The sequence below is a fragment of the Pleurodeles waltl genome, chromosome 9 (assembly GCF_031143425.1).
Source record: "Pleurodeles waltl isolate 20211129_DDA chromosome 9, aPleWal1.hap1.20221129, whole genome shotgun sequence".
Lineage (NCBI taxonomy): Eukaryota > Metazoa > Chordata > Amphibia > Caudata > Salamandridae > Pleurodeles > Pleurodeles waltl.
The window spans coordinates 5838076-5860819 of NC_090448.1; the positions used below are offsets into that span (position 1 = coordinate 5838076).

The 22744-nt window shown below is 48.0% G+C and overlaps 1 protein-coding gene across 2 annotated transcripts in view; it reads right to left on the reverse strand.

Moving 5' to 3' along the window:
- STAB1 (stabilin 1) overlaps positions 1–22744 on the reverse strand; it is an 829863-nt gene that overhangs the window by 170723 nt on the left and 636396 nt on the right. For both annotated transcript variants that reach the window (XM_069206091.1, XM_069206090.1), the window contains exons 54-57: positions 18702–18848; positions 9913–9978; positions 2273–2510; positions 1001–1150 (exon numbers count right to left, since the gene is read on the reverse strand). In XM_069206091.1, the coding sequence (XP_069062192.1) occupies positions 1001–1150; positions 2273–2510; positions 9913–9978; positions 18702–18848 (601 nt within the window). The remainder of the gene's footprint in view (positions 1–1000; positions 1151–2272; positions 2511–9912; positions 9979–18701; positions 18849–22744) is intronic.

Consider the following 22744-nt stretch of genomic DNA (forward strand, 5'->3'; position numbering starts at 1 on the left):
ATACATACTGAGACAACCTGAGCTGTACCTCCTCGGCTCACATGTAACCACTTGGCTGTATAACAACATACATACTGGGGCAGCCTGGGCTGTACCTCCTCAGCACACAGGCAGCCGTATAGGCCAGCTTCCACCAGTGTACACACCAAGGCACCTTGACTGTACCTTCCTGGCTTACAAGCATCCTTTTTTCTGAGTTTCCAGCAGTATAAAGGTGTACATATCTAGCATGCCTAGGCCACAGGCAGTCCCATGGCAGGAGTTACAGCTCCTTCAGTGCACACAAGTAGTCCCATGTCCAACATAGATACATGCTTGGGAAGGCTGTGCCGCTTCAGCTCCCACAGTCCACAACTTGTCACGTGTCTGGGGTTACACGGATGTAGCAGTGTTCATATGTAGGCAGGCTGGGCCGTACCTCCCCGGCGCACGCAGCTCACAAGTCACATGTCTGAGATTACAGGGATGTAAACAGGGTACACACCTAGGCTGGCTGGGCCGTACCTCCCCGGCGCGCGCAGCTCACAAGTCACATGTCTGAGATTACAGGGATGTAAACAGGGTACACACCTAGGCTGGCTGGGCCGTACCTCCCCGGCGCGCGCAGCTCACAAGTCACATGTCTGAGATTACAGGGATGTAAACCGGGTACACACCTAGGCAGGCTAGACCGCACCACGACAGCGCGCGCAGCTCACAAGTCACATGTCTGAGATTACAGGGATGTAAACAGGGTGCACACCTAGGCAGGCTGGGCAGTACCTCCCCTGCGCACACAGCTCAGAAGTCACATGTCTGAGATTACAGGGATGTAAACAGGGTGCACACCTAGGCAGGCTGGGCAGGACCTCCCCTGCGCACACAGCTCCGAAGTCACATGTCTGAGATTACAGGGATATAAACAGGGTGCACACCTAGGCAGGCTGGGCAGGACCTCCCCTGCGCACACAGCTCAGAAGTCACATGTCTGAGATTACAGGGATGTAAACAGGGTACATACCTAGGCAGGCTGGGCTGTATCTCCCCGGCGCACACAGCTCACAAGCCGTCCCATTGAAGCCTTCAAAGCAGACACATTCTCCGGATTCGCTGATTCCATCTTTGCACTCTCCGTGATTACTGCATGGACTCTCCAGTCCTCCAGGGCATGCTGTAAACAGAAGACCACAAAGAACCAGTGACCCTCAGCATCCAGGACTGAAGTTCTAAAAGTACTGCTAAACACACTGACCCAGAACGCAGCACACATAGAAAGAGGAAAAAACTTGGAGAAATAAACATATTTGTTACTCCTCAGAGCATTTTGACACATTCTGAGGTTCACCACGTATGATAAATGTGGGACTGTGCCACAATCCATGGATGTATGCCTGGGAGCACCCATGCTTCACCCATGAAAGGACTCCCAGGGCAGAGTAATGCAAGGCAGCCATTTGCACTGCCTTGTGCTACTCCAGACTGACCAAACATTGCAGGGCCACGAAAGGTGGCTTGCATTGCTTGGCATGTTTGGCTTAAGTTTTGAGTGATGCAAGGGCAACACAGCAGTGTATAAATCAGCCCCACAATGTGCAGCACATGAGAGAACAGGCACAACCTGACACTTACAATCCACCTTACAAGGTATACCGTCTGTCTGCACGCCAACTCAGGTGTTACAGTATGTAGGGTCTGAACCATCTACTCCTACCAAAATACTGATTATGTCATGTTCTAAAGAGTCTGTAAGTAATTTTGTATGATGTAATACTTTGTGTTATGCACCATGAATGAAAACTAATAAAAGTGGTTCAAAAAAAAGAAAAAAAAAAAACTTAAGCAGGGTTTTTTCCTGAAGAAGACTCTTGCCATCTTAGATAGAGGCAGGAACACAATCAAGAGTGTACCATATCTATAGATGTTTATGTGTCACTTTGTTTTAATTGGTAAAGGCTGTAGTTGGAATTGTCTGGATCACTGGAATAATTGACCCTTTTCCTTTGAAGTGAACTGTGGCATCAATTTTGAGTTTTAGATAGATTTATTCAATATTAGCACATTAGAGATAATAAGGAACTATTCTTGTATTCCAAAATGTATTTGCATTTATTTTTTATGTTATATTGTCTGTGGCGAGGAGTTAATTAAGCTGAGCACATCAGTTCTTTGTACACTATTTGGAACTGCTGGTGACTACAACTAGTGCTGAGACATTTCTTGACAAGACTCATGCCGTCCACACGCACTGAACACATCGCTCCTGCTCCACCTTCTTAAATGGATCACTGCTCACCTCGACACTCCCTCCCGTAGTGGTTTTTGCAGCACTCTGGGGTCCAGGTGGTTGAGAAGCACCTTTTCCTACAGCCGTTGATCATGGTGACCTGCGGCTTCCACCCTTGGTGGTAGCCGTAGTCCAGCAGGTCATAGTAGTCATTGACGTAGTTAAAGGGGCGCTGCCACCTAGAGGTGCGATGGGGGAAGGGCAGCCAGCGGTGCCGAAAGGGGTACTTGCAGTGGTTGTACTCTCCCTGCAGGGGAAGGAAGACACATAAAGAGGCATTTGTGGACTGCTGTGAAATAACCACCTGAAGGAACCACTTGTTTTCAGGAAACCATGGACGTGCGGTAAGAACTGTGCAATACTGCATGGGCCAACATATAATCTATAGAGACTCCAGCCTCACAATGCAGGTCCATTGGAGGCATCAGTGCCAAAAACTTCCATGCTTTCCGACTCCCACTCAGTACAACCTCATTGTGAACTCTGCATCTTGTACAGATATGGAGTGGGTACATGCCCCCGCTTTCAGAATCCTGGATCCGCTCTGCTTCACCCAGAGCCTGCGATCAAGCAGATCACAACACCTGACCAACGTCTGAGAGACCAGCACTGCAGCCAAACAGTAACTACACCCAGCACCAGCCTCCCCCAAATGCCTAGCGAGAAGCACCTCGCAACATTGTGCTCATCCCCGAGACAGGAACCAACAGAAAGCATGTGAGTGGTGTTGTGCATCCATGGATGAGCACTATCTTCACTGTCTGATGTAAGGGGTGTAGTGGGCTGCATGGTTATTGTTTTTGTGAGTTAGGGTAAGTTGTGGAGTCACTGGTATCAGAGGTGATGTGAGCTGATGTGGAAGGGAAGTGTTGTGAGTAATGTGCTTGAGTGGTGTAGTATGTTGTTGGAGTGTGTTGTGATTGGAGAATGTTGGTGGGTTGGGGTTTAGAGAGTGGCTGTATGTGAATACTTATCGAGTGGTTGTGGTTGAGTGGGGAAGTTTGCAGTTGTTGGTGTGTGTGCAATGACTGGCCAGTGTTGGTGTAGTAATGAATGGCTGCAGGTGAGCATTGTATTAAGTGTCGGTGAGTGAGTGGCTCAGCTGGGCACTTGGATGGTTATTTCTGAGTAACTGGAGAAGTGATGTAGCGGTGTCTTATTGGGTGCATTATTGCCTGTGGTCAGGTGTCATATGTGTCTGCTGCTGAATGGTGCTGTAAATGTAGTTAGATGTTATGGGTCTATTGGACAAAGAGTAGTGTAGTGAATGGCTGTTGGAGTGTGGTGTGCTGAATGGCTGTAATGGGTGACTTGTTAAATGATATGGTGAAAGGTTGTGGGTGAATGCTGTAGTGGGTGGTTGTTCACAAAAAAGCTGGTGTCATGAGAGGACATAGTTGACTCTTGCAGTTAGTGGCAGTTAATGCCGTCTGGTGAAGTATGGGGTTGGTGTAATTGGGTGGAGAAGGTGTAGTGAGTGTCTGTGGGTTACTGCTATTGAGTATCTGTACTGGCTGGTGATGTGGGTGGTGCCGTGAGTGGCTGTATGTTAGTGGTATTGAGATTATCTATGCTGGCTGGTGATGTGGGTGGTTGGTGTGGGTGGTGCCGTGACTAGCTGTATGTTGGCGGTCTTGAAATTACCTCTGCTGGCTGGAGATCTGGGTGGTTGGTGTGGGTGGTGTAGTGAGTGGCTGTATGTTATTGGTATTGAGATTATCTATGCTGGCTGGTGATGTGGGTGGTGTAATGAGTGGCTGTATGTTAGTGGGATTGCGATTATCTATGCTGGCTGGTGATGTGGTGGTGGTGTGGGTGGTGTAGTGAGTGGCTGTATGTTATTGGTATTCAGATTATCTATGCTGGCTGGTGATTGGGTGGTGTAGTGAGTGGCTGTATGTTAGTGGTATTCAGATTATCTATGCTGGCTGGTGGTGTAGTGAGTGTCTGTATGTTAGTGGTATTCAGATTATCTATGCTGGCTGGTGGTGTAGTGAGTGGCTGTATGTTATTGGAATTGAGATTATCTATGCTGGCTGGTGATGTGGGTGGTGTAGTGAGTGGTTGTATGTTAGTGGTATTGATATTATCTATGCTGGCTGGTGATGTGGTGGTTGGTGTGGGTGGTGTAGTGAGTGGCTGTATGTTAGTGGTATTGAGATTATCTATGCTGGCTGGTGATGTGGTGGTTGGTGTGGGTTGTGTAGTGAGTGGCTGTATGTTATTGGTATTGAGATTATCTATGCTGGCTGGTGATGTGGTGGTTGGTGTGGGTGGTGTAGTGAGTGGCTGTATGTTAGTGGTATTGAGATTATCTATGCTGGCTGGTGATGTGGGTGGTTGGTGTGGGTGGTGTAGTGAGTGGCTGTATGTTAGTGGTATTGAGATTATCTATGCTGGCTGGTGATGTGGTGGTTGGTGTGGGTGGTGTAGTGAGTGGCTGTATGTTATTTGTATTCAGATTATCTATGCTGGCTGGTGATGTGGTGGTTGGTGTGGGTGGTGTAGTGAGTAGCTGTATGTTATTGGTATTGAGATGATCTATGCTGGCTGGTGATGTGGGTGGTTGGTGTGGGTGGTGCAGTGAGTGGCTGTATGTTATTGGTATTGAGATTATCTATGCTGGCTGGTGATGTGGGTGGTTGGTGTGGGTGGTGCAGTGAGTGGCTGTATGTTAGTGGTATTGAGATGATTCATATTGGCTGGTGATAAGGGGGTTGTGGTGTGAATGGCTGAGGTAGGTGATGCAATGGACGGCTGTAAAGAGTACTGCCATAAGAGGTTGTCCATCAGAAGTGTGTTGAGTGGCTCTGGTTCAGCAGTGTAGTGAGTGGCTGTGAATATGTGTTGTTGAAGAGGCTATGAATAAGTGATGATGTCAGTGGATCTGGCTTGATGACATTGTGAATGGCTGTGGTTGAATGGTGTTGTGACTGGCTGGATGAATGGTATCTGAAGTATTTGGCAGTGGCTTGAGATTAGCTAGTGTGCTGCTGAGCAAGGGCCTGTAGTTTATGTTCCTATGGGATTGGCAGGATGAGTGCAAGTGCCTATCAGTGTGTGATATAATGAATGCAAGTGATTCAGTGAGTTTTAAGGGTCTATGAGTGAGTTGTACTTTGTGACATGTCTTGTTGACACTGTATTGTGTGTCTGGTGCAGATGGCTGTGTGTCTCTGGGGAGGGCTTGTTGGGAGTGAAAGGTTAGGGTTAGTTATGGATGAGTGCTAATAACATCAGTTGTTAGTGGTGTGGTAACAGGCTGGGGTGAGTTGTGCTGTATCTCTTGGTACGTTGTGACGTGTCATGTTGACACTGTATTGTGTTTCTGGTGTAGATGGCTGTGTGTGTCTGGGGAGGGCTTGTCTGTGGGTTACTGCTATTGAGAATCTGTACTGGCTGGTGATGTGGGTGGTTGGTGTGGGTGGTGCCGTGAGTGGCTGTATGTTAGTGGTATTGAGATTATCTATGCTGGCTGGTGATGTGGGTGGTGCCGTGACTAGCTGTATGTTGGCGGTCTTGAAATTACCTCTGCTGGCTGGAGATCTGGGTGGTTGGTGTGGGTGGTGTAGTGAGTGGCTGTATCTTATTGGTATTGAGATTATCTATGCTGGCTGGTGATGTGGGTGGTGCCGTGAGTGGCTGTATGTTAGTGGTATTGCAATTATCTAAGCTGGCTGGTGATGTGGTGGTTGATGTGGGTGGTGTAGTGAGTGGCTGTATGTTAGTGGTATTGAGATTATCTAGGCTGGCTGGTGATGTGGGTGGTTGGTGTGGGTGGTGTAGTGAGTGTCTTTATGTTAGTGGTATTCAGATTATCTATGCTGGCTGGTGGTGTAGTGAGTGGCTGTATGTTATTGGTATTGAGATTATCTATGCTGGCTGGTGATGTGGGTGGTGTAGTGAGTGGTTGTATGTTAGTGGTATTGAGATTATCTATGCTGGCTGGTGATGTGGTGGTTGGTGTGGGTGGTGTAGTTAGTGGCTGGATGTCAGTGGTATTGAGATTATCTATGCTGGATGGTGATGTGGTGGTTGGTGTGGGTGGTGTAGTGAGTGGCTGTATGTTAGTGGTATTGAGATTATCTATGCTGGATGGTGATGTGGTGGTTGATGTGAGTGGTGTAGTGAGTGGCTGTATGTTAGTGGTATTGACATTATCTATGCTGGCTGGTGATGTGTGGGTGGTGTAGTGAGTGGCTGTATGTTATTGGTATTGAGATGATCTATGCTGGCTGGTGATGTGGTGGTTGGTGTGGGTGGTGTAGTGAGTGGCTGTATGTTATTGGTATTGAGATGATCTATGCTGGCTGGTGATGTGGTGGTTGGTGTGGGTGGTGTAGTGAGTGGCTGTATGTTAGTGGTATTGAGATTATCTATGCTGGCTGGTGATGTGGGTGGTGTAGTGAGTGGCTGTATGCTAGTGGTATTGAGATGATCTATGCTGGCTGGTGATGTGGTGGTTGGTGTGGGTGGTGTAGTGAGTGGCTGTATGTTAGTGGTATTGAGATGATCTATGCTGGCTGGTGATGTGGTGGTTGGTGTGGGTGGTGTAGTGAGTGGCTGTATGTTAGTGGTATTGAGATTATCTATGCTGGCTGGTGATGTGGGTGGTTGGTGTGGGTGGTGTAGTGAGTGGCTGTATGTTAGTGGTATTGTGATTATCTATGCTGGCTGGTGATGTGGTGGTTGGTGTGGGTGGTGTAGTGAGTGGCTGTATGTTATTTGTATTCAGATTATCTATGCTGGCTGGTGATGTGGTGGTTGGTGTGAGTGGTGTAGTGAGTAGCTGTATGTTATTGGTATTGAGATGATCTATGCTGGGTGGTGATGTGGGTGGTTGGTGTGGGTGGTGCAGTGAGTGGCTGTATGTTATTGGTATTGAGATTATCTATGCTGGCTGGTGATGTGGGTGGTTGGTGTGGGTGGTGCAGTGAGTGGCTGTATGTTAGTGGTACTGAGATGATTCATACTGGCTGGTGATAAGGGGGATGGTGTGAATGGCTGAGGTAGGTGATGCAATGGACGGCTGTAAAGAGTACTGCTATAAGAGGTTGTCCATCAGAAGTGTGTTGAGTGGCTCTGGTTCAGCAGTGTAGTGAGTGGCTGTGAATATGTGTTGTTGAAGAGGCTATGAATACGTGATGATGTCAGTGGATCTGGCTTGATGACATTGTGAATGGCTGTGGTTGAATGATGTTGTGACTGGCTGGATGAATGGTATCTGAAGTATTTGGCAGTGGCTTGAGATTAGCTAGTGTGCTGCTGAGCAAGGGCCTGTAGTTTATATTCCTATGGGATTGGCAGGATGAGTGCAAGTGCCTATCAGTGTGTGATATAATGAATGCAAATGATTCAGTGAGTTTTAAGGGTCTATGAGTGAGTTGTACTTTGTGACGTGTCTTGTTGACACTGTATTGTGTGTCTGGTGCAGATGGCTGTGTGTCTCTGGGGAGGGCTTGTTGGGAGTGAAAGGCTAGGGTTAGTTATGGATGAGTGCTAATAACATCAGTTGTTAGTGGTGTGGTAAGAGGCTGGGGTGAGTTGTGCTGTATCTCTTGGTATGTTGTGACGTGTCATGTTGACACTGTATTGTATGTTTGGTGTAGATGGCTGTGTGTGTCTGGGGAGGGCTTGTTGTGAGTGAAAGGCTAGGGTTAGTTATGGATGAGTGCTAATGACAGCAGTTGTTAGTGGTTTGGTAAGAGGCTGGGGTGAGTTGTGCTGTATCTCTGGGTACGTTGTGATGTGTTTTGTTGACACTGTATTGAGTGTCTGGTGTAGATGGCTGTGTGTGTCTGGGGAGAGCTTGTTGGGAGTGAAAGGCTAGGATTAGTTATGGATGAGTGCCAATGACAGCAGTTGTTAGTGTTGTGGTAACGAGCTGGGGTGAGTTGTGCTGTGAGTATCTCTGGGTACTTTGTGACGTGTCTTGTTGACACTGTATTGAGGGTCTGGTGCAGATGGCTGTGTGTGTCTGGGGCGAGCTTGTTGGGAGTGAAAGGCTACGGTTAGTTATGGATGAGCGCTAATAACATCAGTTGTTAGTGTTGTGGTAACAGGCTGGGGTGAGTTGTGCTGTATCTCTGGGTACTTTGTGACATGTCTTATTGACACTGTATTGAGTGTCTGGTGTAGATGGCTGTGTGTCTCTGGGGAGGGCTTGTTGGGAGTGAAAGGCTAGGGTTAGTTATGGATGAGTGCTAATGACAGCAGTTGTTAGTGGTGTGGTAAGGGGCTGGGGTGAGTTGTGCTGTATCTCTTGGTACGTTGTGATGTGTCATGTTGACACTGTATTGTGTGTCTGGTGTAGATGGCTGTGAGTCTCTGGGGAGGGCTTGTTGGGAGTGAAAGGCTAGGGTTAGTTATGGATGAGTGCCAATGACAGCAGTTGTTAGTGGTGTGGTAAGGGGCTGGGGTGAGTTGTGCTGTATCTCTGGGTACGTTGTGATGTGTCTTGTTGACACTGTATTGTGTGTCTGATGTAGATGGCTGTGTGTGTCTGGGGAGGGCTTGTTGGGAGTGAAAGGCTAGGATTAGTTATGGATGAGTGCCAATGACAGCAGTTGTTAGTGTTGTGGTAACAGGCTGGGGTGAGTTGTGCTGTGAGTATCTCTGGGTACTTTGTGATGTGTCTTGATGATGCTGGATAGTGTGTCTGGTGCAGATGGCGGTGAGGGTCTACGGAGGAGGCCTGTTGTGAGTGAAAGACTAGGGTGAGCCAGGCATGAGCGCTGCTGTGGTTGGCAGTCAGTAGGTGTTGCAGTAGGGTGCTGGGGTGGGGGAGTGGGTGGGTGGGTGGGTGGTATTAACAGCGGTTGCCCTGAGTACCGGGGACTAATGGTGTTGCCAGCAGTATTTTTTTAGCAGGTTCCTACCATTGTGCTGTGTTGTAAGTGGCCATTGTGAGTGGCTCCATGTTACTAGTATTGTGAATGGCTGCATATGTCCTAGTTTGGGTGGCAGTCAGTGGTAGTATTTGAAGTGGCTTGTAAGACTCTGGATGGGTTTAGTGGGTCTGCAGGTGAATGTTCTTGTCGGTTTGTGGTGTCCTGAATGGCTGGGCTGGGAGGTATTGTAAGTGCCAGGATGAGGGGGTCAGTGAGTGTCTGTGTGTGAGGGCTCGGGTGACTGGCTTCAGGGGTCCACCATGTGCCTGACATGCACCCACTGGACACAGAGAGCCCAGGCCTGCTAGGCCAGGAGAGTCATTTACACAATAAGGCAGGTGACCACTGGACACAGACAGCCCAGACCTCCTAGCCTGGGAGAGACATTCACACAATAAGGCAGGTGACCACTGGACACAGAGAGCCCAGGTCTGCTAGCCGTGGAGACACATTCACATAATAAGGCAGGTGACCACTCCTGGTCTTGCCACGAGTTCCAGTTCAGAGCCCAGGCCCTGTTAGCCCCGGAGACACAGTCACTTAATAAGGCAGGTGACCACTGCGGGACACATGGAGCCCATAGCCTGCTAGCCCAGGAGACATTTTCACATAATAAGGCAAGTGACCACTGGACACAGAGAGCGCATGGTCTGCTAGCCCAGGAGAGACATTCACACAATAAGGCAGGTGACCACTGGACACAGAGCGCCCAGGCCTGCTAGCCCAGGAGATTCAGAGTAAACAAAGTGCAGACTTTACCTTTGACGTGGATCCTCTGGGACAGGCAGGGACAAAGCTGCAGGACCCACAGGTCAGTTCTGTGCTCTGAAACACAAACAAGAAGAGATTACTTAGACCCCCTGGGGGTTATGTAATACCCTGTGTAAAACCCCAAGGGCAGGAGCCTGCATTGTAGCTAGTGACAGGATTTGGGTGACCCAGGGCTGTCTTTCAGGGGTGACCCCCCTCAGAGATGTCACCTCCCTCCGGCCCCACTACTGCTTAAAGCCCCCCCCCCCCCAAATGAAGGCTTTCACGGGTGACCCCCCCCCCCCCTCAGAGATGTTGTGAGAAAGTAGCCCCTTTCTCGCATGGTTAACCTCATTGTTGGCCTGTTTGTCAGTGTGTTTGACTGTGTCACTGGGATCCTGCTAACCAGGACCCCAGTGCTTATGCTCTCTCCCTTTAAATTTGGTTGTTGGATACTGTTAACACAGCATTCAACTAATAATTGTCATACTGGTGCCCCCTTATAAGTCCCTAGTATATGGTACCTAGGTACCCAGGGTATCGGGGTTCCAGGGATCCCTATGGGCTGCAGCATTACTTTGCCACCCATAGGGAGCCCATGCAAAGGCTTCTAAAGGACTGCTATTGCAGCCTGTGTGAAATGGTGCAAGCACCCTTTCACTGCACCAGGTCACTCATAAGTCACCTATATGTCAGGCCTTCCAACCCTGAAGGCTGGGTGCAGAGTACCTGTGCGTGAGGGCACCCCTGCACTAGCAGAGGTGCCCTCACATCGTCCAGGACCATTTTTCCAGACTTTGTGAGTGCGGGAACGCCATTTAACGCGTGCACTAGACATAGGTCAATACCTATGTCCAGCTTCACAATGGTAACTCTGAATATGGCCATGTAAGGTGTCTAACATCTTGGAATTATACTCCAATACTTATTCTAGCATTGGTTGTATAATTCCACGCACTCTGAGGGCACCATAGTGGACACTTAGTACTGCCATACCAACCTTTTGAGGTTTTCAAGACAGCCCCATCTTCTGCCACCTCACAGACAGGTTTCTGCCCTCCTGTTGCTCGAGCAGCTCGAGCCTAGGAAGGCAGAACAAAGTATTACCTTTAGGAGAGGGGTGTTACACCCTCTCCCTTTGGAAATAGGTGGTAAAGGCCTGAGAGGAGTAGCCTCTCCCAGCCTCTGGAAATGCTTTGAAGGGCACAGATGGTGCCCTCTTTGCATAATCCAGTCTACACTGGTTCAGGGACCCCCCAGCCCTGCTCTGGCGCGAAACTGGACAAAGGAAAGGGGAGTGACCACTCCCCTGTCCATCACCACCCCAGGGGTGGTGCTCAGAGCTCCTTCAGAGTGTCCTTGGGATTTGCCATCTTGGATTCCAAGGTGGTGGGGCACTCTGGGAGCATCTGAGAGGCCAGTGCCAGCAGGTGGTGTCAGAGCCGTCCCCTGACAGGTGCTTATCTGGTTAAGTGACCTTAGGGTCTCTCCTCAGGTGTTTCCTCGGATTCGGATTGCAAAACTCCAGCAGGAATCCTCTGTATCCTTTACTTCACCTTCTACCAACAAAACTGCACCTGGACCCTCCAGGAACTCTACAAACTGCAACAAGGAAGCAAATACGACATCTGCAACATTGTATCTTCAGCTCCTGCCAGCAACTTGCACTGTGCAGCTCCAGTCCCCAGCACTCTATCCTGCGATGCACAGCTTCCTGAGTGGTTTTCCAGTGGCGTGGGATCCCTTTGTGTAGTGCTGCATGGGCCTCATTTTGCACCTTCTTTGTCCCCGTGCTGTGGGACTCCTGTGCACGCTGCCTTGTCTTCTGTGGGCTCTCTGAGTTGCTGAGAGGCCCCTCCGTCTCCTCCTTCTGGGTAGAGGCCACCAGATCCCTCCAGGTCCTGGGCAGCACCATTTGTGGGTGCCAAAGCTTGTTGGCGGAATCCAGCGACACAAACCAGACTGCAATCATCCATCCGGCGTGGGACATCTTCTGCACCAACCAGGATCCTGCATCTGTCTTCTTTGGTGCATTACTGACATTGTCTTCTCAGTGGTGGTTCTTCTTTTGCACCTTCATCCGGGTTAGCAGGGGCTGCTGTTCTCCCTGGACTCTTCAGTGCTTCTTGGACTTGGTTCCCTTCTTCCACAGGTCTTCAGGTCCAGGAATCCATTGTTGGTGTCTTGCAGTCCCTTCTGGTTCTTGCATTATCTTCTATCCCATGTTCCTGTGTGTTCTAGGAAACTTACTGTTATTTACTCCTGTTTTCCTGGGCTCTGGGGTGAGTTCTATTACTTACCTTTGGTGTTTCTTACACTCCCGACCCCTCTCTAGACAGTACACTTTCCTAGGTGGAAAACTGAATTTCCCATTGCACTATTTTAGTATATGGTTTAGTTTGTGATACCTCTAGGCCCATTGCTATCTCTTGCATTGTTTTCTAATTGTTTTTACAGCTATTACTGCATTCTAGTCTATATACTGTGTATATTACTTACCTCCTAAGGGAGTTTAGCCTCTAAGGTATTTTTGGCATTGTGTCACTAAAAATAAAGTACCTTTATTTTGTAACACTGTGTATTTTTCATGTGTGTGAGTACTGTGTGACTGCAGTGGTATTGCATGAGCTTTGCGTATCTCCTATATGAGCCTTGGCTGCTCATCCACAGCTACCTCTAGACAGCCTGGCTGCTAGACACTGACTACATTACACTAATAAGGGATAACTGGACCTGGTATAAGCTGTAAGCACCTTTGTTATCTTCTACAAACCAGGACAGCCTCCTACAGATGTCACCTCCCTGCAGCCCCACAACAGCTCAACTCCCTTCCCCTCAGCAGCCTTTCAGGGATGACCCCCACTACCTCAGAGATGGCACCTCCCTCCAGACCCACGACAGCTCAAAGCCCCCCTGGCAGCCTTTCAGGGATGAGACCCCCCCTCCACCTCAGAGATGTCACCTCTCTCCAACCACACAACAGTGCAAAAACACCCAGCCCCCTCCCCCCTCTGGAAGCCCTTCAGGGTTGACCCCCTCTGAGATGTCACCTCCCTTCAGCCCGACAACAGCCCAAAGCCACCCCCAGCAGCCTTTCAGGGTGATCCCCCACCTCAGAGATGTCACCTCCCTCTGGCCCCTCAACAGCTCAAAGACCTCCCCCCTCCAGAAGAAGTCTTTAAGGGGTGACCCCCTCCGAGATGTCATCTGCCTGCAGCCCCACAACAGCTCAAAGCCCCCCACCGTACCCAGCCCCACCCTCCTAGCCTCTTGTTTCATCTCAGTCATGTGGTGTAAAAGTAGCCCCTCCTGTGGTGCACAAACTCTCGGTTTCATCCATGTGAGGGGCACATTAGTGCTGAAAGCACAATTGTTCGCTGTTTTCGAATTGCTTAAATGGAATTGGTTCATTCTAAGCGCTTTGTGCTCACTGGATAAACTTCATGGTGCTGTAACAATTTATCACTTCGACATTCTGTGATCCGCCCTTACATTTGGAGGGGCCCTGAACTCTCCCTCCCCCCGTACACCTTGGGCCTTCGAGTTATTACAATCATCCTTCAGATATGGCCCCTTGACATTCCCTCTTGGGATACAGGGTCCACTTTCAGTCCCTCCCTGTAAATTCGTCTGTAGTATGCCCGACAGCTGGGATGCCCGGTGCCCTTTAATTCCAAATATCGGTGCTTTGTAAGGGGCACAGGTTCACGAGCAGAGCTTCTGCACATAATCATGTATCATACTCAGGGAGCAGGGAGACCAGCTCTGTAGTGCCAAGAGCTGCTTCTAGGCACCCCATGTAACACGAGGAATTGGCATACCCGCGCTGCCTGTATGGAGTAACAAGCACATTAAATGTGTCGACTATTAACTAAGAAAGCGATGTAACGATTGAACAACACTAATTTAAAGTGGCCAGGGATACACACAAGTATCCCTCAATACAGGGTTTGGCTCCCTCCAATAGTCCTGAGAAGGCCCATATGTAAAGGGGCCGAAACACGTCGGCTTTCTATACATCGAGAGGTTGCAAGGAAAATTGAATTTGCCTTTCAAGGATTTTTGGTATCAGAGTCCTTTTTCCCTCCCCCAAAAAAGGGATGTAAATAAATATGATTCAGGACTGTGACAAACTAGACAACCATCTCTTATATGTGGATTTTTGGTTTAGTTATTAGTGATTACCACATAGTTTTCTGAACAAGGAGAGGAACGTTGGGCCGGTAATCTATGTTTAATGTTGAATACTTTATGTACGTGTTATGTAATGTTGATATATGTGTTTGTAACACATTGTTGTAAACTATACGATTGTCCTAACTGTTGGGAGTGACGAATACGATTGGATTAAGATCTTTTTCCTACTATTTGACCAATTGTTTCGGATAATGGTCTAGGCACCCCATGGGCAGGGAGAGGCCGGGCAGACTCGCATGTGTGCTGCTCACCCCCCATCAGAGCACTTACACACACATCCACAGCTGGAGAGGGTGACAGCCTTCACGAGTGGGGGCAGAAGGGAACATGCCGAGGACCAGGGAGCGAGGAAGCCAGACACTTCTTCATAGGGTGGGGGGCACAAAGTGCAGGGAGAAGGTCCTCTAAAGCAGGGAAGGCTTGGCTGTGCTTCCCTCCTCTTCCTCTCTGTGGTAGGGGAGGCCTGGTCTTGTACAGCTACCACTTACTACGCTGTAGAGAACCCTCTGGACCCCCACAGATGGCACCCTGACACAAAGGAACTGTAGGGGCGTAAGACCACCTGTGATGTAGGACCCCTTTCATATATAGCCTGTGGCCACACCTGGCTAGAGGATGTGCAAGGTGCATATCCGGTCCAGCGGAACACCAGGTGGATCACTACATCCCTTCCCAACTCGGCATCAAGCGGTACTTTCAAGCTTAGCTCACAAACTCTGAGTCGCTGCCTCAGCTGTGGCTGCGGCCTGAGGTAGTACCACTGATGGCGTGAGCAGTTGGGTGCTTTGTCTGTGCTCAGGTCATTGCGAGTGTCCATGCCATTGGTTTCTTCTGCACTGGCCCGCTCTGGAGCTCTGTTGCCTGGAGTGGAGTTACTGTGTCTCGACCACGAGCGGATCATCTAATGTCGTGTTTCCATCTTCAGGTTCTGGCTGACTCGGCATGTCTAATTTACGAAACCATGAGGTATTTCTGGTGATAGTTTCACTGCCCTTGCAGGCTGTTATCATAGTGCCTTCCACTTTGAGGACTGTCCACACCCCTGGTTCTAAAGGTGTTCTGATTTTCCACCCCGGCCTTCTGTCTTTGAATATTACTTTGTCACTTTGGGTTATGTGCCAAACTGACGCTCGCCTCTTCAAGCTCACTCGCACATTGTTCTGAGTTTACCAGGTCTGCGCAGTCACCAGATCGTAGGTCGGTGGACTCCACTATGAGTGGACCAGGATCGTATTTCTTCTGTGCCCATTGAGCACCAGAGACCATGTAGGGTGCTGAGTGGTGCAATGTTGCATTCCTCAGTACTCCTGTAAGAAGCTCTGGAGGCCGAGCTCTGGGTTGATCCCTTCTGCGTTGACAATTTGGAGGGTTTGTTTAGGGTGTGAATGAAACACTCAGCTTCTCCGTTTGTGTAAGGCCACTGTGGAGTGATGTGGCAATGTCAGATCCCGGGGTGTTCAAGTATCTCTTTGAACTCTGACCCTTGGAAGAGCGATCTGTTATCAGTTTTGATCTCTTCTGGTAGGCCAAACAGTGCGAAGACCTTCTCTACTGCAGGTGCTACGTTAGTGAATGCTGTCGAGTCGACCACATCGACAATATGATATTTCGAGTAGCTGTGCGCTAGAACAAAGGTGACTGTCTTGTTTGGGAAGCTCCCAAAATCCATACTCACTTTTGACCATGATGGTGTGTAGGTTTCTTCTGTAACGCTGGGTGCTGGGGCTTCCTGGGCACTGGTGAGTTGGCATGTGGGGCACTGTCACACCAAATCGTCTACTGTGGTTTTAAGGTTTGGGAATCCCACTTTCTCCCGTAGGTGTGATTTAATCTTTGCTTTGCCTTGATGCCCACCATTGGCCAGTGTCGTCACGAGGTGCTGCAGACTCTCAGGGATCATCAGCTTGCAACCTTGCAATACAATGGCATCAGATACAATGATAAGTTCATCGTGCACCCTCCACATTTGAGTGAGTCTCTTTGTCCAGGCCTTGCCAGCTATTGGCATTTCTTAGGAAGTTCTGCCACAAGCTTCTCTGTAAGGCGTCTTTCACTCTTAGACCCTCATTGCCCGATACTCACCGACAGGTCCACCATGATGAGTCTATTGCACTGAGATCTAGGTACCTATGATGGACTGAGTTACCCATTCATTTCCTAATACTGAAAGCTGCACCGTGATGAGTTTATTGCTCTGACCTCCCGGTGCCCACGTGGGACTAAGTTACTCCCTGTAGGAGGAACTCATATACTCAAAGGAATAACTCAAGACCAATTTATAAACATATTTCAGATTTTTGTATACATTTTAAGACCAAAATCATCAGATTTAGGTAAGTACTAATCGAGATATGAATTTTTGAAGTTTAATGAAAATAGTATTTTTGTGTGTAATTAGCACCATAGGAATCAATAGAGGATCACCTTTAAAAATACAAATACAAATCATACAGTTGGTTTACCAAGTTCTACTTGTGCAGGTTGGTTGAGGTCACTGGTGGACACAATGTGCCAGATGGAAAAGTTTTGGCAACTCCTGGTTCCAACGGGAGCAGCGGAGAAGGTCTCTGGAGTGGGTGCAGGGCCATGGCGGGGGACCACTTGGAAAAGCACTGCACAGGTAAGTTTAACAGTGAACCCTAGGGGTCCCCTTGGAATGTCGAGGTCGCAAGGGGTGGGGGGACCCTTAGAGCACAGTAGGTTCTGCAGTGCAGGGAACATGGCGGCCGGGTGCAGAGCGAATCCGTGAGCCAAGAGCTTTGCACAAGGATGCCCTCAGGAGCAAGAGGTAAGTTGGGTCAAGGGGCGTTTATAGGATGATGGGGGCACCCGGGCAGGAGGTCCAGGTTTCTTCTGAAGTTCCTTGACTGGGGCTTCCTCTTGGTCCTTTTGCAGCCTGGGCTGGCTATTCTTCTTGGTGTTCATTGTTGGCTGACGAATACCATATTGGAATGGATTGGCCACTGGAGGGTGCAGGTCCACCAAACTTGGCACACTGATAGGGAGTGTCCTCGTGGTCGTCAGGGTGTAGTTTGGTTCACCTGCAGTGTCCAGTTCGGGAGTTAGCAGCTGGGCAGTGAAGTGACCCTCACTGGCTTGCTGGTTCCTTGAAGTTTTAGAGTGGTATCTCCTCTCTGGAGGGAGTTCTCTGGTGATTGATGAAACCTGGAGGTTGTCTGGGGTTTTTGTAGAGTTGTCCAGTTGTCCAGCAGCTCCTCAGCGGCGATTGTCAGGTCCTGCCTGCTGCGCCCAGGGTTTGGCACATTTTCTTTGATGCAGCAGGTCCACAGTTCTCGTACTTCGGATCTTCTTGGTGCTGGTCTTCTTTTGTCCGTCGAATCTGAGGTCTTGGTCTAGGGCTGCCCATTAAATACTGTATTTAGTGGCTATTTCAGGGGGAAGCTGGTAGTGACCAATGGGTAATCTACCTTCGGGTGGCTCCACCCACTAAGTGACCACTTCCTGTGCGCAGAGGTCACATTGCTGCACCCGAGTGGCTATTTTCCTTCCATCTCAGATGAAAGAAAATTAAATGGAGAGTCCACCTCACACGCAACACCTTGGGGGTGGTGCATGCTAGGTAGGGCCACCCCCAGATTTGAATTTCTCACCATTGCTTCAGCCAAAAGTGGGGGTTTGTAACAGAGTGGCCCTCTGTTGCTAGCAGCAGGCCTGGGAGTCGAGTTTCAAAGGTGGTAGGCCCTTTGAAACTCGCCGCCAGGACAGTGCACATTCCTGAGGGACGGGGTGTTAGCGCCTCCACCCAGGAAGAGCTTTGTCTGCAACCCAGAGAGAAGAATCTCTCACCCCAGGTTGTAGATTGGCTGTCTGGAGGTGGCAGGCTGGTTAGAACCAGTCAGCAACCATGCCAGAGTAGTTAGTTTTCGCAGGGGGGCATGTCTATTGTGACCCCTGGGTACATTTAGAAATAAATCCAATACTGATACCAGTTTGGATTTATTATTCTGAGTTGTTTGATACCAAACAACCCAGGGTTCAGCGTGGCAATCATGTAGCTGTTAAACTCGTATTGACCAGTGTCCACCACATGTATTACAATGGCTACTCTGTTCACTCACTATGCCCAAGGTTTGGTAAGGACATAGTGGGTCATATGGCTCATGCAGCTCTGTCATCACATATAGTATGGTGCACACTGCCTTACGGCTGGAAGGCCTGCCAGTGGGGGTTCTTACCCATATTGTATGCAGTATACAGTTGGCAGGGCACACAGGTAGTGTGCCATGTTGAGTTTACTTTTTAGGTTTGCATCAGGGCTCTCAGCCTGCAATGGCAGTGCTGGGTGCATCTGGATGCATGGCCCTAGAGGGTGGCACAATCAGTGCTGCTGCCCTCAGGGGCTTGCCTATAGTACCCCATGCCCTGGGTACCTAAGTACCATTTACTAGGGACTTATAGTGGTAGCTAAAGGGGTCTCCAGTTGTGCCAGGGCATCACAACAGTTTTAAGGAAAGAGCTCTGGCCCAGGGAACCTGAGCCACTACAATGTCTAGGTTACATCATAAATCAGGCAAAACGTGGGGGGCTAACCATGTCAAAAAGAGGCCTCTCCTCACACACCCTCATTTACAGATACTCACCGATAGCTCCACTGTGATGAATCTGTCACACTGAGCTCCCAGGTTTGGTGGTTCTAGCAGCTGATCAATGCCATGTGCAATCCCGCCATTAAACTCCATGTGCCGCCGGATAATCCGTGCATTCTCTTCACCCACAGTGAGCGCCCCCTGCAGGAAAGAGCAGACACATTCAGGAAAGGCGTGGCTAGGTAGAACAGTTAATGAATGCTACCTTTTATGTCCAGGGCATTATTAGATATGTACATAATTCATCAATGTCACCTTTTATATTAAGGGCATTATTCGATCTGTAAGCAATTCACGAAGGTTACCTTTTAAATCACAGGCATTTGTTAGATCTTTAAACAATTCATGATTGTCACCTTTTACATTATGGGCATTATTATATTGTAAACAATTCATGAATGCCATCTTTTATATCACAGGCAAAATAAGATCTATAAACAATTCATGAATGTTACTTTTTATACTGAGTGCATTATTAGATATATAAACAATTGATGAATGTCACCTTTATATCACAGGCATTGTTAGATCTGTAAACAATTCACGAATGTCACCTTTTATATTATGGGCATTATTAGATTATAAACAATTCATGAATGTCATCTTTTATATCACAGGCAATATAAGATCTATAAAAAATTGATGAATGTTACCTTTTATATCACAGGCATTATTAAATTGTAAACAATTCATGAATGTCACCTTTTATATCACAGGCATTATTAGATTGTAAACAATGCATGAATGTAATTTTTTATATCAGAGGCAACATAAGAGCTATAAACAATTAATGAATGTCACCTTTTATATCACAGATAAAATAAGATCTATACACAATTCAGGAATGTTACTTTTTATATAGAGGGCATTATTAGATATATAAACAATTGATGAATGTCACCTTTTATATTATGAACATTATTAGATCTGTAAACAATTAATGAATATTACCTTTTATATCACAGACATTATTAGATTGTAAACAATTCATGAATGTTACCTTTTATATCACAGGCATTATTAGATTTTAAGCAATTCATGAATATTACCTTTTATATCAAGGGCAGTATTAGATTGTAAACAAATCACGAATGTTACCTTTTATATCACAGGCATTATTAGATCTGTGAACAATTCATGAATGTCACCTTTTATGTCACAGGCATTATTAGATTGTAAACAATTCATGAATGTTACCTTTTATATCACAGGCATTATTAGACCTGTAAACAATTCATAAATGTTACCTTTTATATCAAGGGCAGTATTAAATTGTAAACAATTCATGAATGTTACCTTTTATAGCAAGGGCATTATTAGATCTGTAAACAGTTCATGAATGTCACCTTTAATATCAAAAGCATTATTAGATTGTAAACAATTCATGAATGTTACCTTTTATTTCAAGGGCACTATTAGATTGTAAGCAATTCATGAATGTTACCTTTTATTTCAAGGGCATTATTAGATTGTAAGCAATTCATGACTGTTACCTGTTATATCACAAGCATTATTAGATTGTAAACAATTCATGAATGTTACCTTTTATATCAAGGGCATTATTAGACTGGGTTTGTAGGAGCCAAGTGGAGCCACCCCCTCTCCATTGTGGGAAAATTATGTGGGAAGGGTTTCTGTTGCTGCTGACAATGACTGGTGCAATAATCGTGGTGTATGGTTTGACCATTCTTCTCCTCAGCTTCTAATGTGTATTTATGTGTTAAATATGTATGACTCATGATAAGCCCCATCATGGCACCCAGACGTGCAAAGGTAAAGAATTCATGGCTCACTTTTAGTGTGGACAGGAGCACTGCCACATCCAGTGGTTCCCCACCCTGCCAAAATGATGTTTCTTCTATTCCATCCCATTAAGTAATGGGGTAACTTCAGCTGGCTACACCACGCAGATCCTTTGCCCTGGCGGCCATTTTGCCATTGGGAACCCTTGACCCTGTGGCAAATTTGCCATTGGGAACCCTTGACCTTGCAGCCTGTTCACCACTGTAAACCCTCGACCCAGTGGCCCATTTGCCACTGGGATCCCCTGACCTGTCAGCCTGTTCACCATAGGATCCTTTACCTGTGGCCTGTTCACCATTTGAAACCCTTGACCTGTGACCTATTCACAGTGGGAAACCCTTGACCTGAGATCTGTTCACCATTGGAAACCCTTGACCCTCGCAGTGCATTCCTTTTGGTTATCCTTGACCTGCGACCTGTTAACCATGGAAACCCTTGGCCTCCAGCCTCTTCACCATTGGAAACCTTCACCACTGGAAACCGTTGACCTGAGGCATGTTCACCATTGGAAACCCTTGACCCAAGACATGTTTACCTTAGGAAATTCTTGACTTGTGGCCTGTTTACCATTGGAAATCCGTGACCTGTGGCCTGTTTACTATTGGAAATGCTTGACCTGAGGCCTGTTCACCATTGGAAATCCTTGACCTCCGGCCTGTTCACCATTGGAAACCCTTGACCTGAGGCCTATTCACCATTGGAAACCCTTGACCTGCAGCCTGTTCACCATTGGAAACCCTTGACCTGTGGCCTGTTCACCAATGGAAACCCTTGACCTGGGTATGTTCACCACTGGAAACCCTTGATCCTCGCTGTGCATTCTCTTGTGGAAACCCTTGACCTGCAATCTGTTCACCATTGGAAACCCTTGACCTACAGACTGTTCACCATTAGAAACCCTTGACCTGCGGCCTGTTCACCATTTGAAACCTTTGACCTGTTCACCATTGGAAACCCTTGACCTGCAGCCTGGTCACCATTTGAAACCCTTGACCTGGCAGCCTGTTCACCACTGGAAACCCTTGACCTGGGTATGTTCACAATTGCAGTCCATTCCCTTTCAGAAACCCCTGACATGCGACCTGTTCACCATGGGAAACCCTTGACCTGCAGCCCATTCTCCTCTGGCATCTCTTGGCCTGGAATACGCTCACCACTGGAAACCCTTAAGCAGGCGGTCTGCTCATCACTTGGTCACTGTCTTATAGTGACACTCTATGCTTCATATCTTGGACTGGCTACCATAACTAGATTTTTCTGGCTGAGACCACCATGGGAACATGGTGGATCCGATATGAAACTAACAATAGCACTAACATGCAGGAAGAAATCTTCCTGTAAATCGAGGCCACTGATTTCACCATTGGAAACTCTTGACCTGCAGCCTGTTCACCCTTGGAAAACCTTGACCTGTGGGCTGTTCACCACTGGAAACCCTTCACCTGGGTATGTTCACCATTTGAAACCTTTGACATGCGGCCTGTTCTCCATTGGAAACCATTGACCTGCGGCCTGTTTACCATGGGAACCCCTTGACCTGTGGCCTGTTCACCATGGGAACCCCTTGACCTGCGGCCTGTTTACCATTGGAAACCCTTGATCTGTGGCCTGTTCACCATTAGAAACCCTTCACCTGAGGCCTGTTCACCATTGGAAAACCTTGACCTGTGGCCTGTTCGCCACTGGAAACCCTTGACCTGGGTATGTTCACCATTGGAAACCCTTGATCCTCGCAGTGAATTCTCTTGTGGAAACCCTTGACCTGCGGCCTGTTCACCATTTGAAACCTTTGACCTGCGGCCTGTTCACCATTGGAAACCCTTGACCTGCGCCAGGTCAACACTGGAAACCCTTGACCTGTGGCAGTTAACCACTGGAAACCCTTGCCCTGGCAGCGTGTTCAACATTGGAACCCCTTGACCTGGGTATGTTCAACATTGGAAACCCTTAACCTCTGGCCTGTTCACCATTGGAAACCCTTGACCCTCACAGTCCATTTCCTTTTGGAATCCCTTGACCTGCGACCTGCTCACCATGGAAACCCCTTTGCCTGTGGCCTGCTCACCATTGGAAGCCCTTGACCTGTGGCCTATTCACCATTAGAAACCCTTGACCTGACAGGCCGGTTTACCATTGGAAATCTTTGACCTGAGCCCTGTTCACTATTGGAAACCCTTGACCTGTGGCCTGTTCACCACTGGAAACCTTCATCACTGGAAACCCTTGACCTGAGG